Source organism: Mustelus asterias, chromosome 14 (assembly GCF_964213995.1).
Source record: "Mustelus asterias chromosome 14, sMusAst1.hap1.1, whole genome shotgun sequence".
Classification (NCBI taxonomy): domain Eukaryota; kingdom Metazoa; phylum Chordata; class Chondrichthyes; order Carcharhiniformes; family Triakidae; genus Mustelus; species Mustelus asterias.
In genome coordinates this window covers 107,445,434-107,460,670 of record NC_135814.1, presented here as the reverse complement: position 1 = coordinate 107,460,670, position 15,237 = coordinate 107,445,434, and the positions used below count along the sequence as shown (strand labels likewise).

Here is a 15,237-nt window from a genome sequence, read left to right as displayed (position 1 = left end):
CAGATTTACAAGGATGCTACCGGGACTTGATGGATTGAGTTATAAGGAGAGGCTGAATAGACTGGAACTTTTTTCTCTGGAGCATAGGAGGCTGAGGGGTGACCTTATAGAGGTCTATAAAATAATGAGGGGCATAGACAAGTAGAAAGTCAATATCTTTTCCCAAAGGTAGGGGAGTCTAAAACTAGAGGGCATAGGTTTAGGGTGAGAGGGGAGAGATACAAAAGTGTCCAGAGGGGCAATATTTTCACACAGAGGGTGGCGAGTGTCTGGAACAAGCTGCCAGAGGTAGTAGTAGAGGCGGGTACCATTTTATCTTTTGAAAAGCATTTAGATAGTTACATGGGTACGATGGGTATTGAGGGATATGGGCCAAACGCGGGCAATTGGGATTAGCTTAGGGGTTTTAAACAAAAAATTAAGGGCGGCATGGACAAGTTGGGCCGAAGAGCCTGTTTCCATGCTGTAAACCTCGATGACTGTGGCCATTAAGACACCGGCATGGCTGTGTGTTTGGAGGAATTATACCCGTGGGAACAGTCGGGTGGGTGACCTTCCATTGACCTCCTGTACTTATCTTGCTGAGTATAACTACTGGGAAGGCTGGTTTCGCTTCCACAATCTGTCTGGTCCCATGACATCCTTTTGGGATTGCACGACTCACAACCCCTCAGGCCCCCACAGCCAAGGCCGAACTCCACTACAGCAAGGGTGAGTGTGATTGTCAGCAGTCACACAACCTCATCCTCAATAGTCTCGTTATCATCTGGCCTTCTGACGGCATTTATCCTAAGGGATCAGGGCCTTGTAACCGTGGGGATCGGTCCAGGCGTGCAGACCAAGTAGCCCTGAGGGCTCTACGTCTCAGGCAGACTTGTCATATCCGTTGGTATGCCAAGGAGAAATCTCCCCATACACAGTATTGGTTCACCTTTTGCCAAAACTCCACATTCTGGGACCCGACCCTTGTTCGCAATGGCTTGTTCTGGCTTTGCGGGGACGGAGCCTACAAGAACTTCCCTGTCAATTGGGCCGGCACCTGTACCATAGGTCACATGATCCCCGAGGCCTTTGGAGTCAAGCACCTATCCATCCACTCCCTCTACAACCACCTAGGATTCATGAGGCGTCAGGAACGGTCAGTTCGAACCCGCTAGCCACCCGTAGCACCGGCTTCCACCAGTTTGTCTGAGCCCTCCTCCCAGGTCTTGGGGTCTCAGAAAAGGCCAGTACTAATATTTCCGCTACTATGGAAATAATTGAAAACAGCACCGTGGATGGCATTCAGTGCCTGCAGTCAGAGATTCAGTCCCTTTCTAAAGTGATGCTTCAGAACCGCATGGCCCTTGATCTCTTGCAAGCAGCACAAGAGGGAGTTTGTGCGGCTGTCAATGAGACACGCTGCTTCTACGTCAATGAGGACTATAGGATTGAAAATGTTGGAGTGAAATCAAAGTAAAGGACACAAAATGGTTACATGGCAGAAAATGGACTCTCCGAAAGGACATTAAGAGGCACTGACTTTGGGCACAGACATTACGTAAAGAGTTAAAACCTGTAGTGTTTAAATTACTGCAGGAAACAGGTCAGACCTTGAGGCACCTTAAACTTGAGATAAAAGTAGACCCAAAACAATGAGTTTGATAACGAGATCAGCCACTGATGGGGGACATAAATGCATAAATGTATTTACTCTATGTACAATGATGTGTTAACTGTCGATGTCCGTACTTGTCTACTCAACTTGTAACAATGTGCTAACAGCTAATGTCCGTACTATCTATTATCTAACAATGTATAAGAGATGCTCAACTACCATTGTGTGATCTGGAGGAGGGGACGGAGTGTAGGGTAACGAAGTTTGCAGACGACACAAAGATAAGTGGAAAAGTGAATCGTGTGGAGGACGGAGAAGATCTGCAGAGAGATTTGGACAGGCTGAGTGAGTGGGCGAGGATATGGCAAATGGAGTATAACGTTGATAAATGCGAGGTTATACACTTTGGAGGAAATAATAACAAATGGGATTACTATCTCAATGGAAACAAATTAAAACATGCTACCGTGCAAAGGGACCTGGGGATCCTTGTGCATGAGACGCAAAAGCCCAGTCTGCAGGTACAACAGGTGATCAAGAAGGCAAATGGGATGTTGGCCTATATCGCGAGGGGGATAGAATATAAAAGCAGGGATGTCTTGATGCACCTGTACAGGGCATTGGTGAGGCCGCAGCTGGAATACTGTGTGCAGTATTGGTCCCCTTATATGAGGAAGGATATATTGGCATTGGAGGGAGTGCAGAGAAGGTTCACCAGGTTGATACCGGAGATGAGGGGTTTGGATTATGAGGAGAGGCTGAGGAGATTGGGTTTGTACTCATTGGAGTTTAGAAGGATGAGGGGGGATCTTATGGAGACTTATAAGATAATGCGGGGGCTGGATAGGGTGGAGGCGGAGAGATTCTTTCCACTTAGTAAGGAAGTTAAAACTAGAGGACACAGCCTCAAAATAAAGGGGGGTTGGTTTAAGACAGAGTTGAGGAGGAATTTCTTCTCCCAGAGGGTAGTGAATCTCTGGAATTCTCTGCCCACTGAGGTGGTGGAGGCTACCTCGCTGAATATGTTTAAAGCGCGGATGGATGGATTCCTGATCGGTAAGGGAATTAAGGGTTATGGGGATCAGGCGGGTAAGTGGTACTGATCCACGTCAGATCAGCCATGATCTTATTGAATGGCGGGGCAGGCCCGAGGGGCTAGATGGCCTACTCCTGCTCCTATTTCTTATGTTCTTAGTTGAGAAGGTGACTGCCTGCACTGTGGAGTGCCAGCGCTTCTCCCAAAGCTTTGTCCGAATAAAACTGTTTGTTGAACCTCCAAGTCTGACTCCGAAGTGGTGACTTTCCCACAACAAGAGCGATGTGCATACTATTCAGGAACTGGACTCAGTTGCTCAGGGAAAGCCCTTTGACTGGTGGGGTTGGCTCCCTAACATTGTTGGCGGTTTGGAGGCTTTCTCAAAACTCTTCTCAAATACCTTGTTGCAGGCCTGGCCTTGCTCATTGTCCTGTACGTAGTTATCCAACTTGTCTCTTGTTACATCCGTTTTATTTGCGACCCTCATGATCCTATCCACAGCCCAGTTCCCCATCTCCGCCCGACTTACAAATCAGCTGAAGAAGAATTAGAAAACTAATGTGCATAGAGCTCATGGAGGGCCCAAAAGATTATCCTTAAAGGACAAAAACGGGGCAAGGTTACAACAATTGTGAAAATTAAAGCTCCATAACTATCAAAAAAACTGTCAAATAATGGAAAATGATTATTAGCCAAACACGGCCTTCAGTCAAGTCTTCAGTAAGGCCAACACTGACATACAGAGGATAAGCGAGCATATCTAAAATCTTGTTCCATAAACACTGCATTCCAGGCTAGGACAACAGGATGAAAACAAAGAACAAGTTACCATGGCGATTCTAAATAGCAAGATATGGGGACATATTATGCCAATGAAGGATTGATTTTCTATTGGATAAGAAAGGGCAAAAGGCTATGTTATGATTGGTGGATATGCATGTCAATGAAAGATGTGAAAAATCTCTTGTTCCTGATTTGCTGTAATTGACTATAACTGCTCAGCTGTTTCTCTGTAACCTCAGAACCACTCCGGCCATCCCGTGTTGGTCATAGAGAGTTCTCCTTGTGCACAAGTAATTAAAGACCTTGCATTGGATGCATGGTGTCCAGCACTGTTTGTGTAAAGAGGCGACTGAGTGCCTTTGGATTGCTGTTACCCAGAGAACTCTGACACCAGCTAATCATTTTCAAATGAGTGGATTTGCGGAATTATCAGGTTCACGCACGCTCTGGGGTGGAATCCAGTCGGGGTCGCTGGGGTGGTTTTCACCCATCGGGGTTCCTGAATTTTGCCAATGCCCCAATCACCGGGACATTGGGATTCCCACGGGCTGACTGATAGGGCTGGAGAATGCCACCCCACATCTCCAATACTATGTGCAGGTTTGGTCTCCTTGTTTAATGAAGGATGTGTTGGGATGGCTCAGAGGAGGTTTGATAGATTGATACCTGGATTGAGCAGGTTGTCTCATGAGGAAAGGTTAGTTTCCACTGGAGTTTCAATGAGTGACGGGTCACTTGATTGACGTATATAAGATCCTGTCCAGTCTTGACAAGGTGGTTGTGGAAAGGGTGTTTCCCCTTGTGGGTGAGTCCAGAACTAGGGGGCACTGTTTTAAAATTAGGGTAAGCGCTTTTAGGACAGAAATGGTGAAAACTTCTTTTTCTCTGAGAGAGTTGTACAGCTTTGGCACTTTCTGCCTCCAGAGGCAGTGTGGTTGGCATGGTGGCACAGTGGCTAGTACTGCTGCCTTACAGCGCCAGGGACCCGGGTTCGATTCCCGGCTCGGATCACTGTCTGTGTGGAGTTTGCATGCTCTCCCGGTGTCTGCGTGGATTTCCTCCGGGTACTCCAGTTTCCTGCCACAGTCCGAAAGATGTGCTGGTTAGCTGAATTGGCCATGCTTAATTTGCAGAGAGTGGGGAAAGGCTGGCATAGATTCAGTAAGGAAGTGTGAGACACTAATCTAGACATTTCAGAATGGCTCACATTGTCACAAATCTAATTGTCCCATTGTGTAAACTAATTTGTGTATTTTCTTGGTTTCGGCTTTCTGGGGGCAGAGGGACGGGGGTTAGGGGTGGGGGTGGGGAGTGATCACAGGTCCCATTAACTTATTTGTCTTGATACAATCTCACCCTCTCATTTAGGTAGTATAAATCTTCACAGGTTCCTGTCCTTTTGTAACAAAGTTAGACAAGATTACTCAGGATACATCTATCTGAGTTCATTCCACATTATAAAATGGAACTCTGCAATCCCCACTTGTGTGGGGCGGCACGGTGGCTCAGTGGTTTGCACTGCTGCCTCATGGGACCTGGATTCGATTCCCGGCTTGGGTCACTGTCCGTGTGGAGTCTACACGTTCTCCCTGTGTCTGTGCGGGTTTCCTCCGGGTGCTCCGGTTTCCTCCCACAGTCCGAAAGACGTGCTGGTTAGGTTAATTGGCCATGCTAAATTCTCCCTCAATGTATCCAAACAGGCACCGGAGTGTGGTGACTGGGGGATTTTCACAGTAACTTCATTACAGTGTTGATGTAAGCCTACATGTGACTAATAAATAAATTTTAACTTTTTTGTAGGAATAACTGATTTGAGAATGCAGCTCTGGTTAAGGTGGTTTATGGTATCAATGCTCACTACTCTTTCCCCCTCTCTCTAAGGAACAAAAAGAAGCAGAATGGCAAGTCAAGAGCAGACACTGAGTGGAATTTAACAAACTATTTAATGAAGAAAGATTAAAAATTGTATCAAATAATTCTCTGAAACCAGCTCATGGTGTAATTTAAAACTTAAACCATTAGGAATCAAATAACAATGGCAATGTACACATATCGGTTAATGATTAATATGAGGATATTGAATCGCTTTCTCTCTCCTCAGGATTTTGCTCTGAAATGGAACTTTGCTCAATTCCTCTTTTGTTGACATATCATCACCATTCCCTGGGTACAAACAATCCTCTGCTTCTCTGCCCAAGAGGTGACTTTCACAAGTCAACCCAAACATTCTGAGGGGCACTGATTTGTCCAGAAACATGGGCTCAGGATTGCCGATTCCACTTGAAAATTAATTGGGGCATTTCTGTCATCCTGAGATCAGCTGAACCAAGGCAGGCAGGAGATGGAAACTGGAATAACCTGGTTCGACATTGCAACATGCACTATTACCACAGTGACAAGGTCAGGGTGTCACAGAGTCATAGTCATAGTCATATGTTCCATATGTTCCATAGGGTGTTCCATACATAATTGGTCACTTACAGGATTCTTTGAAAAGAATGTCAGGGTTAATAGTTACCACATGTTACTGCCGGTATTGATAGCTCAAACAATGCGTGTCCCAAAATAAATAATCAGATTTTTTTATGGTGTAAAAATATAACCGGCAGCATGAAAATAGTCCAGAAGTGAAATTGGGACCTTGGTGTAAGCCTGGAGAAAAGGTAAACCTGGTGTAAATTGGAGAATTCCAATCCCTTTTGAAGTTCCAGTCAACAATGAAAAGTTACCTGGATATTTCTAAAGCTGTAAACAGCAACAAAAGCTGCAGTGATGTGTTTGGGGTGTCCCCTTTGCAGTTTGTTTCTTTTCCCCAATCCCACCTTGTTTGTTAATGTATTTATGTCAGTTAATACATAGTTAATATATACTTAATGCATAGTTAATACATAGTTAATACAGATTATGTCAGTTAATACAGAATGGTGAAGAAGGCATTCAGCATGCTTGGTTTCATTGGTCAGAATATTGAATACAGAAGTTGGGACGTCTTACTGAAGTTGTACAAGACATTGGTAAGGCCACACTTGGAATACTGTGTACAGTTCTGGTCACCCTATTATAGAAAGGATATTACTAAACTAGAAAGAGTGCAGAAAAGATTTACTAGGATTCTACCGAGACTTGATGGATTGAGTTATAAGGAGAGGCTGGATAGACTGGAACTTTTTTCTCTGGAGCATAGGAGGCTGAGGGGTGACCTTATAGAGGTCTATAAAATAATGAGGGGCATAGATCAGCTAGGTAGTCAATATCTTTTCCCAAAGGTAGGGGAGTCTAAAACTAGAGGGCATTTGTTTAAGGTGAGAGGGGCGAGATACAAAAGTGTCCAGAGGGGCAATTTTTTCACACAGAGGGTGGTGAGTGTCTGGAACAAGCTGCCAGAAGTAGTAGTAGAGGCGGGTACAATTTTGTCTTTTAAAAAGCATTTAGACAGTTACATGGGTACGATGGGTATAGAGGGATAGAACATAGAACGTAGAAAAACTACAGCCCAAACAGGCCCTTCAGCCCACAAGTTGCGCCGGTCATGTCCCTACCTACCTAGGCCTATATATAGGCTTACCTATAACCCTCAATCCTATTAAGTCCCATGTACTCATCCAGAAGTCTCTTAAAAGACCCTATCGAGTTTGCCTCCACCACCATTGACGGCAGCCGATTCCACTCACCCACCACCCTCTGAGTGAAAAACTTACCCCTGACATCTCCTCTGTACCTACTCCCCAGCACCTTAAACCTGTGTCCTCTCATAGCAGCCATTTCAGCCATTGGAAAAAGCCTCTGAGAATCCACCCGATCTATACCTCTCAACATCTTGTACACCTCTATCAGGTCACCTCTCATCCGTCGTCTCTTCAAGGAGAAAAGACCAAGTTCCCTCAACCTATCCTCATAAGGCATGCCACCCAATCCAGGCAACATCCTTGTAAATCTTCTCTGCACCCTTTCAATAATTTCTACATCCTTCCTGTAATGAGGCGACCAGAACTGAGCACAGTATTCTAAGTGGGGTCTGATGAGGGTCTTATAAAGCTGCATCATTATCTCCCGACTCCTAAACTCAATCCCTCGATTGATGAAGGCCAGCACACCATATGCCTTCTTAACCACCTCCTCCACCTGCGAGGTTGATTTAAGAGTCCTAAGATGGGCCAAATGTGGGCAATTGGGATTAGCTTAGGGGTTTAAAAAAAAAGGCGGCATGGACAAGTTGGACCAAAGGGCCTGTTTCCATGCTGTAAACCTCTATGATTCTATGATGCTACAAATGAGCACATTTCAAGGCCCAGGTTTGCTGAGTGAGGATCGGCACCTGAACAAGCCAGTGGGGGGACGGCGGGGGGGGGGGGGGGGGGGGGGCAGCGCCAGTGAGATTTCTCTGCACTCTCGGCAGTTTGAGGCAATGGGAACTCTCTCCTCCACTCTCTGTGTGGGTCCCTACACTCTCAGAGCTCCAGGTGACAGTGGGTCACCCCTAAGGTGTCCAGGATTATGGATCTCAGAACCGAGACCTTTGCGTGATTGAAGTGCGTGACTGATATCGTTTCCCTTTCTTTGTGATACAGGTTATGGTTTCTCTGACATTAGACGCAGTTTTGTACAGAAATCAAATAATGGAGTACAATTATAGAGGATAAAACTCATTTATTTGTCGGGGGCATTGCCCTGTTATTTGGGGTCCTGGGCTCTGGTAGGCTATCTTTCATTGTAAATCCGCCTCGACTCAGCAGGAGTTTGCAGAGGAAGATCCCATTAAAAGGTTTACAAAGAGAATTTCAAAACTAATCTTTCAGGTTGAAACAATCAGTGAGGAATAGTAACAAGAGGAAGTAAATCAGTTGGACAGAAAGTGAATAATTTTTAATAAAATATATCAATTGTTCCAATATAAACAACATTAATCTAAAATGTTCCAAGTTGTTATTTTTTTACCTGTCAGCAGAGAATACAAATTCTCACAGTAAAACCCTTGCGTACAGAATAGAAGGAATTCAGGATGCTCGTTACAAGAAAAGAGAGAAAAGCAGTAAATTGGATTTGGTGCAACTTACACTTGTTACTTCACATTTCACAATGACGAAGAGGTTGCTTGTTGCAAATTCTTCATTCACCTTTCTAATTGTGGCATTTATTGCTCTCTGAGACTCTGGATCGCTAAAATCTCCACATGGAGTTCCTGAATCGGGAAGCAAAGGGTTTTAAGGGTGAATATATTTTTGACTATTATCTATTTGGGTTAACACCCCAATGATCAGAACAACAAACAGTGTAACAAAGCCATTCCTTAGCACATTGCAATACTTACCAGAAGTGTAGATGATCTGGGCTGCAGCAAAGATGAAGAGAATGGTTTTCATTTTGCCCGTATGGAGAAGGTGGTGGACACTGGATTGTGTTCCTGTCTCTGTCTGCTCTCTGCTCCTCTTCAATGTTTATATACATCACAGAGCAATAGCAGACATTATAGAACAATTATGTAATTTAACCACAATCACTACACTGACTTCACTCCCTTCATTCCCTAATAACTCTTACCAGTTGTTAACTTTGTTCCAATTGTTGCAATTTCCTGTTTTCTAATCAATATAATCCAGGCACTAAATTATTCTGAGAATTTTATAAATTTTTTATAATCAAATACAATGTATTCAAGTGGTGAATTTTCAAATGAATGAACTCAGTGGAACTTACTGTTCACGGTGATGTCATTGGATGTTCCAGTATGTGTACATCTTACCAACAAATCATCACCACATCTATTATCTCAATCATTTCCACTGCTACCTATATTGTGTCAGCATCTCCTTCCTTTGTAAACACAGCCCTGCTCTTAATATCCATTTACTATTTACATTTTTAAAAATTTTTTTAATACTTTTCCAATTTAATCAAATCAAGTCCAATTCAGAGTCTCAACAAGTTGAGACATTTCCGATCCAAGCTGACAAGACAGGGTATGCGACCCTTTACCCTGTCTTGGGCCTGATCTACATGAGCCAAGCTGATTGGAGTAGGCGGAGGTTTCCTCCTCCAAGGCTTGATCTCATTTGCATCTTAGCCAAAAGGCCGAGATGCCGCTTTTAAAAATTGCTTCACATGAAAATGAAGCTTAAATGCAACCCATTGACCTCAACCAAGTGCAGCATCCACATAACTACACTTGATCTTAGCCAAAAGGCCGAGAAGCGATTTACATTCCACTGGATGATTTTTAAGGTTCCCTTTTATGTTCATTTCCACTCTATTCTCACATTCTCTCTTTGCTAGTCTGCATTCCCTCTTTCAACCAATTGTTTTTGGCTGCTTCTTGCTTGGAGGGTTCACCTGATATAAACTGGACATCCTCTTTTTGCGTTTTGAATGGAAAATGGAATTTTCAGTTCCGAAGTCAATGCGGGCCTGACGTTGCCTTTCTGACTGAGTTGATTCTTTGGTTGGAGTGAAAGTCTTTTAGATGCAAGGCTGTGCTGCCTTTTGTCGATGAATAGCCAGGAAGTTGGTTCTCAGGTAGATTTGGCAGCTGGAAGAAGTGCAGTATTTTGGCTGTATTAGAAAGCATTCAGCTCTGATGGTTGTGCTGTTTCAGATGTTTCTCACACACACACGCGTGTTCAGGAGTATTATACTGCAGTCCCTGAAAGGTCATTTCAGTCACATGACTGCAGAGTTAACATTTCTGGGGACCGGACCACCACAGTAGAATAGCATTTGACAATCGTCATTCACAACCTAAATTCAAATGTTCACCTTTGTTCAGTATGGCACTCGGAGACTAACAACCCAAGATCTCAGATTCCTCAAATGATGGTTCATCCTTAAATAATGAGAATTTCAAACTTCATTAGTAGCTGCAGAGTAACATTGTGGTGGTTGGTAAATTGATGGAAAGGGTCCTTAGGGATGGGATTTACGACCATTTAGAAAGATGCGGATTAATCCGGGATAGTCAGCACGGATTTGTGAAGGGCAAGTCGTGCCTCACAAATTTGATAGAATTTTTTGAGGAGGTAACTAGGTGTGTTGATGAAGGTAGGGCGGTTGATGTCATATACATGGATTTTAGTAAGGCGTTTGATAAGGTCCCCCATGGTCGGCTTATGATGAAAGTAAGGAGGTGTGGGATAGAGGGAAAGTTGGCCGATTGGATAGGTAACTGGCTGTCTGATCGAAGACAGAGGGTGGTGGTGGATGGAAAATTTTCGGACTGGAGGCAGGTTGCTAGCGGAGTGCCGCAGGGATCGGTGCTTGGTCCTCTGCTCTTTGTGATGTTTATTAATGGCTTAGAGGAGGGGGCTGAAGGGTGGATCAGTAAATTTGCTGATGACACCAAGATTGGTGGAGTAGTGGATGAGGTGGAGGGGTGTTGTAGGCTGCAAAGAGACATAGATAGGATGCAAAGCTGGGCTGAAAAATGGCAAATGGAGTTTAACCCTGATAAATGTGAGGTGATTCATTTTGGAAGGACTAATTTAAATGTGGATTACAGGGTCAAAGGTAGGGTTCTGAAGACTGTGGAGGAACAGAGAGATCTTGGGGTCCATATCCACAGATCTCTAAAGGTTGCCACTCAAGTGGATAGAGCTGTGAAGAAGGCATATAGTGTGTTAGCTTTTATTAACAGGGGGTTGGAGTTTAAGAGCCGTGGGGTTATGCTGCAACTGTACAGGACCTTGGTGAGACCGCATTTGGAATATTGCGTGCAGTTCTGGTCACCTCACTATAAGAAGGATGTGGAAGCGCTGGAAAGAGTGCAGAGGAGATTTACCAGGATGCTGCCTGGTTTGGAGTGTCGGTCTTATGAGGAAAGGTTGAGGGAGCTGGGGCTGTTCTCTCTGGAGCGGAGGAGATTGAGGGGAGACTTAATAGAGGTTTATAAAATGATGAAGGGGATAGATCGAGTGAACGTTCAAAGACTATTTCCTCGGGTGGATGGAGCTATTACGAGGGGGCATAACTATAGGGTTCATGGTGGGAGATATAGGAAGGATATCAGAGATAGGTTCTTCACGCAGAGAGTGGTTGGGGTGTGGAATGGACTGCCTGTAGTGATAGTGGAGTCAGACACTTTAGGAACATTTAAGCGGTTATTGGATAGGCACATGGAGCACACCAGGATGGTAGGGAGTGGGATAGCTTGATCTTGGTTTCAGATGAAGGTCGGCACAACATCGTGGGCCGAAGGGCCTGTTCTGTGCTGTACTGTTTCTATGTTCTATGTTCTATTGTTGAGCTTCATGTTGAACTAAATATTAGTCATAGAGTCATAGAGTTTTACAGCGCAGAAAGAGACCTTTCAGCCCATCATGTCTGCACTGGCCATCAAGCACATATCCATTCTAGTCACATTGCCCAGCACTTGGTCCGTAGTCTTGTATGTTATGGCCACAGAATAGCCTCATGCTTCTCCTGAGCACAACACAAACAGGGTGGCATGGTGGCACGGTGGTGTCTCACAGCTCCAGGAACCCAGGTTCAAATCTGGCCTCCAGTCACTGTCTGTGTGGAATCTGCACGTTCTCCCCGTATCTGCATGGGTTTCCTCCAGGTGCTCCGGTTTCCTTCCATTGTCCAAGAAGTAGAAGTTAGGTGGATTGGCCATGCTAAATTGTCTCTTAGTGACAGGGGGATTAGTAGGGTAAAATATGTGGGGTTTCGGGAATAGGGTGTGGGTGGGATTCTTGCTGGTGCAGTCTCGATGGGCAGAATGGCCTCCTTCGGCGCTGTAGGGATTCAATGATTCTATGATTATCCCAGTTGTTATTTGGTAAAGAGGTATACTGATAGGTTACAGGAGTGGCAAAGATCTGGCAAATGGAGGAGAATGGGGGTAAATGTCAAATTGTCCATTTTGGCAGGAAGAATAAAAAAGAAGCTTATTATCTTAATGGGCAACAGTAAGAAGTCTCACAACACCAGGACTCTCCTCACCTGATGAATGAGGAACTCTCCGAAAGCTCGTGCTACAAATAAACCTGTTGAACTTTAACCTGGTGTTGTGTGACTTCTAACTGTGCCCATCCCAGTCCAACGCCGGTAACTCCACATCATCTTATCTAAATGGTGAGAGATTACAGACCTCTGTGATGCAGGGGAATCTGGGTTTCCTAGTGCAGTAATCAAAAAGGTTATTATACAGGTGAGCAAGCTAATAGAATGTGATTACAAAAGTAGGGAGGTTATGTTTCAGTTACAGTAAGTCGTCTCACAACACCAGGTTAAAGTCCAACAGGTTTATTTGGCAGCACGAGCTTTCGGAGCGCTGCTCCTTCGTCAGTTGAGTGGACCTGTTGGACTTTAACCTGGTGTTGTGAGACTACTTACTGTGCCTATCCCAGTCTAACGCCACATCATGTTTCAGATAAGCAGGGCATTGGTGAGACCACATCTGGAGTATTGTGCACAGAATTGGTCACCTTATTAATGGAAAGATGTAAGTGTGTTGGAAGCAGTTTTAATGGCTACAGCACAGAACAAAGCCATTCAGCCAGTCAAGCCTTGCAAAGGGAAATTTATTTTATTAACTATTTTCCAATGTGTCTCCATTTGCATACTTCAAAGTTAATGTAACCACAGGTATCCAAACAAAACTGTAATGGAGCAGGAGAGGGACATTCCGATTATTAAAGCTTGCATATTACAGATCAGCATTTAATACATCATAAATATGAAAAATGTTAAAGTAATTTTGATTTGATTTGATGTATTATTGTCACATGTATTAACATACAGTGAAAAGTATTGTTTCTTGCGCGCTATACAGACAAAGCATACCATTCATAGAGAGGGAAACGAGAGAGTGCAGAATGTAGTGTTACAGTCATAGCTAGGGTGTAGAGAAAGATCAGTTTAATATAAGGTAGGTCCATTCAAAAGTCTGACAGCAGCAGGGAAGCTGATGTAGACAGGGGCATGTTCTCCTTTACGCTTCCTGAAGTCGATGACAATCCCCTTTGTTTTGTTGGCATTGAGGGAGAGATTATTGTTGCTGCACCAGTTCACCAGATTCTCTATCTCATTCCTGTACTCTGTCTCGTCATTGTTTGAGATCCGACCCACTACAGTGGTGTCGTCAGCAAACTTGAAAATCAAATTGGAGGGGAATTTGGCCGCACAATGTATAAGGAGTATAGTAGGGGGCTGAGAACACAGCCTTGTGGGGCACCGGTGTTGAGGTTTATCGTGGAGGAAGTGTTGTTGCCTCTCCTTACTGATTGGGCATCACCTGCTCCTTAGCGCCAGGGCAGGGTAGAGTCTCAGAAGAGATGGGCGGGGGGGGGCGGTGGTGGGAGGGGGGGGGCTCACATCTGCTCCCCAACAGCCCCATGAAGCTGTTCAGGAGCTGACCGCAAGCTGGAATTTGTGGCACCTCAGCAGATTTTAATGATGGACATGAGGAAGACATTCCAATTTATTTTATTGACCTGCTGTGCACTATGGGAACTCCATTCTTCATGTGAGATCTCCTGGCTGGGAATAGGCTGAGGAGAGTGCCTGGAACTCGCTGCTAGGGGAGGTCATGGAAGCAGATACAATAGTGACTTTTTAAGGGGTGTCTTGACAAATACATGAATAGGGAGTTTTAGTTCAGTCGGGCAGTGTGGTCGACGCAGGATTCGAGGGCCGAGGGGTCTGCTCCTGTGCTGTAATTTTTTTTGTTATTTGTTCTTTGTTCAATCTTTGTTGGGCATGGGACATGTCCTTGTGGAGTTAAAAGCCAGACATGCTCTGAGTGTCGAGGTCTTGCCAAATCTCTTATTATCGTATGGATTACTCGGTGCCTGCCTGGCAGCCAATCAGCTCCAGAGGCTGAGTGATGGGAAATCCAATGATAGAAATAGGAAAGTACTGTGGCAATCAGGAGGTAGGAAAGACCAATAACCCAAAGGGAGGAAGGGCGGATGGACAATTGGGAAGGGGAGTGGGGTGGACAGCAGGAGACACCATGGGTTTGGAGGGTGGGGGTTGGCAGTGATGTCCTGGGACTGGGATGATCGATCTCCAACCACCACAACCATCATTCTTTGTGTCAAGTGTGACTCCAACCAGTGGAGAGATTTCCCCCTGATTCCCATTGACTCCAGTTTCGCTCGGGCTCCTTGATGCCACACTCGGTCAAATGCCGCCTTGATATCAAGAGCAGTTACTCTCACCTCACCTCTGAAGTTCAAGTCTTTGTCAATGTTTGGACCATGGCTCTAGTGAGGTGGGCAGCTGAGTGACCCTGGCAAAACCCAAACTGAGCGCCACTGATCATATCATTGCGAAGCAAGTGCCACTTGGTAGCACTGTTGACGACCCCTTCCATCACTTTACTGATGTTCGAGAGTAGACTGATGGGGGGGTAATTGGCCGGGTTGGATTTGTCCTGCTTTTTGTGTACAGGACATACCTGGGAATTTTCCACATTTCCAGTAGCGAGAGCTCACATTTGATAAAAGAAACCGAATGGGCATGTGGGGTTAGAATGCAGCGGGCTGCGGCTGATAAACATCAACATTTACCAGTAGCCTATTTACATGCTGTAATCTTACCTAATTCCGTGACGCAAAAATGAGCACAATTTCAAAAAGTGACAAATAATCTCTGGTGATACTTACCACATCTGTATTTTACCACTGCCAGTTCCTTCTGCCTTGTGAATTGTATTGGTGAATTCTTTTTGAGTTATGGTGTTGTGTTCCGTGTCGAGGATTGCCTCTCCCACAAGCCCGGGTAGCCTTTCCTCCTGATTTGGATTCCCTTTGTTTTGAATTATATTTTCCTTTCTTCCTGTCTTTCTTCGGTCTGTGATTTCTCTAAATCAATGCACATTGTTCAT

General features: G+C 44.7%; 1 protein-coding gene across 3 annotated transcripts in view; it reads right to left on the bottom strand.

The window, feature by feature from the left end:
- Window positions 1-8,823, bottom strand: part of LOC144504105 (secreted phosphoprotein 24-like) — a 36,343-nt gene extending 27,520 nt beyond the window's left edge. For all 3 annotated transcript variants that reach the window (XM_078229281.1, XM_078229282.1, XM_078229283.1), the window contains exons 1-2: window positions 8,725-8,823; window positions 8,471-8,595 (exon numbers count right to left, since the gene is read on the bottom strand). In XM_078229281.1, coding sequence (XP_078085407.1) covers window positions 8,471-8,595; window positions 8,725-8,776 — 177 coding nt within the window. In that variant the 5' untranslated portion in view covers window positions 8,777-8,823. The remainder of the gene's footprint in view (window positions 1-8,470; window positions 8,596-8,724) is intronic.
- Window positions 8,824-15,237: the final 6,414 nt, after the last annotated feature.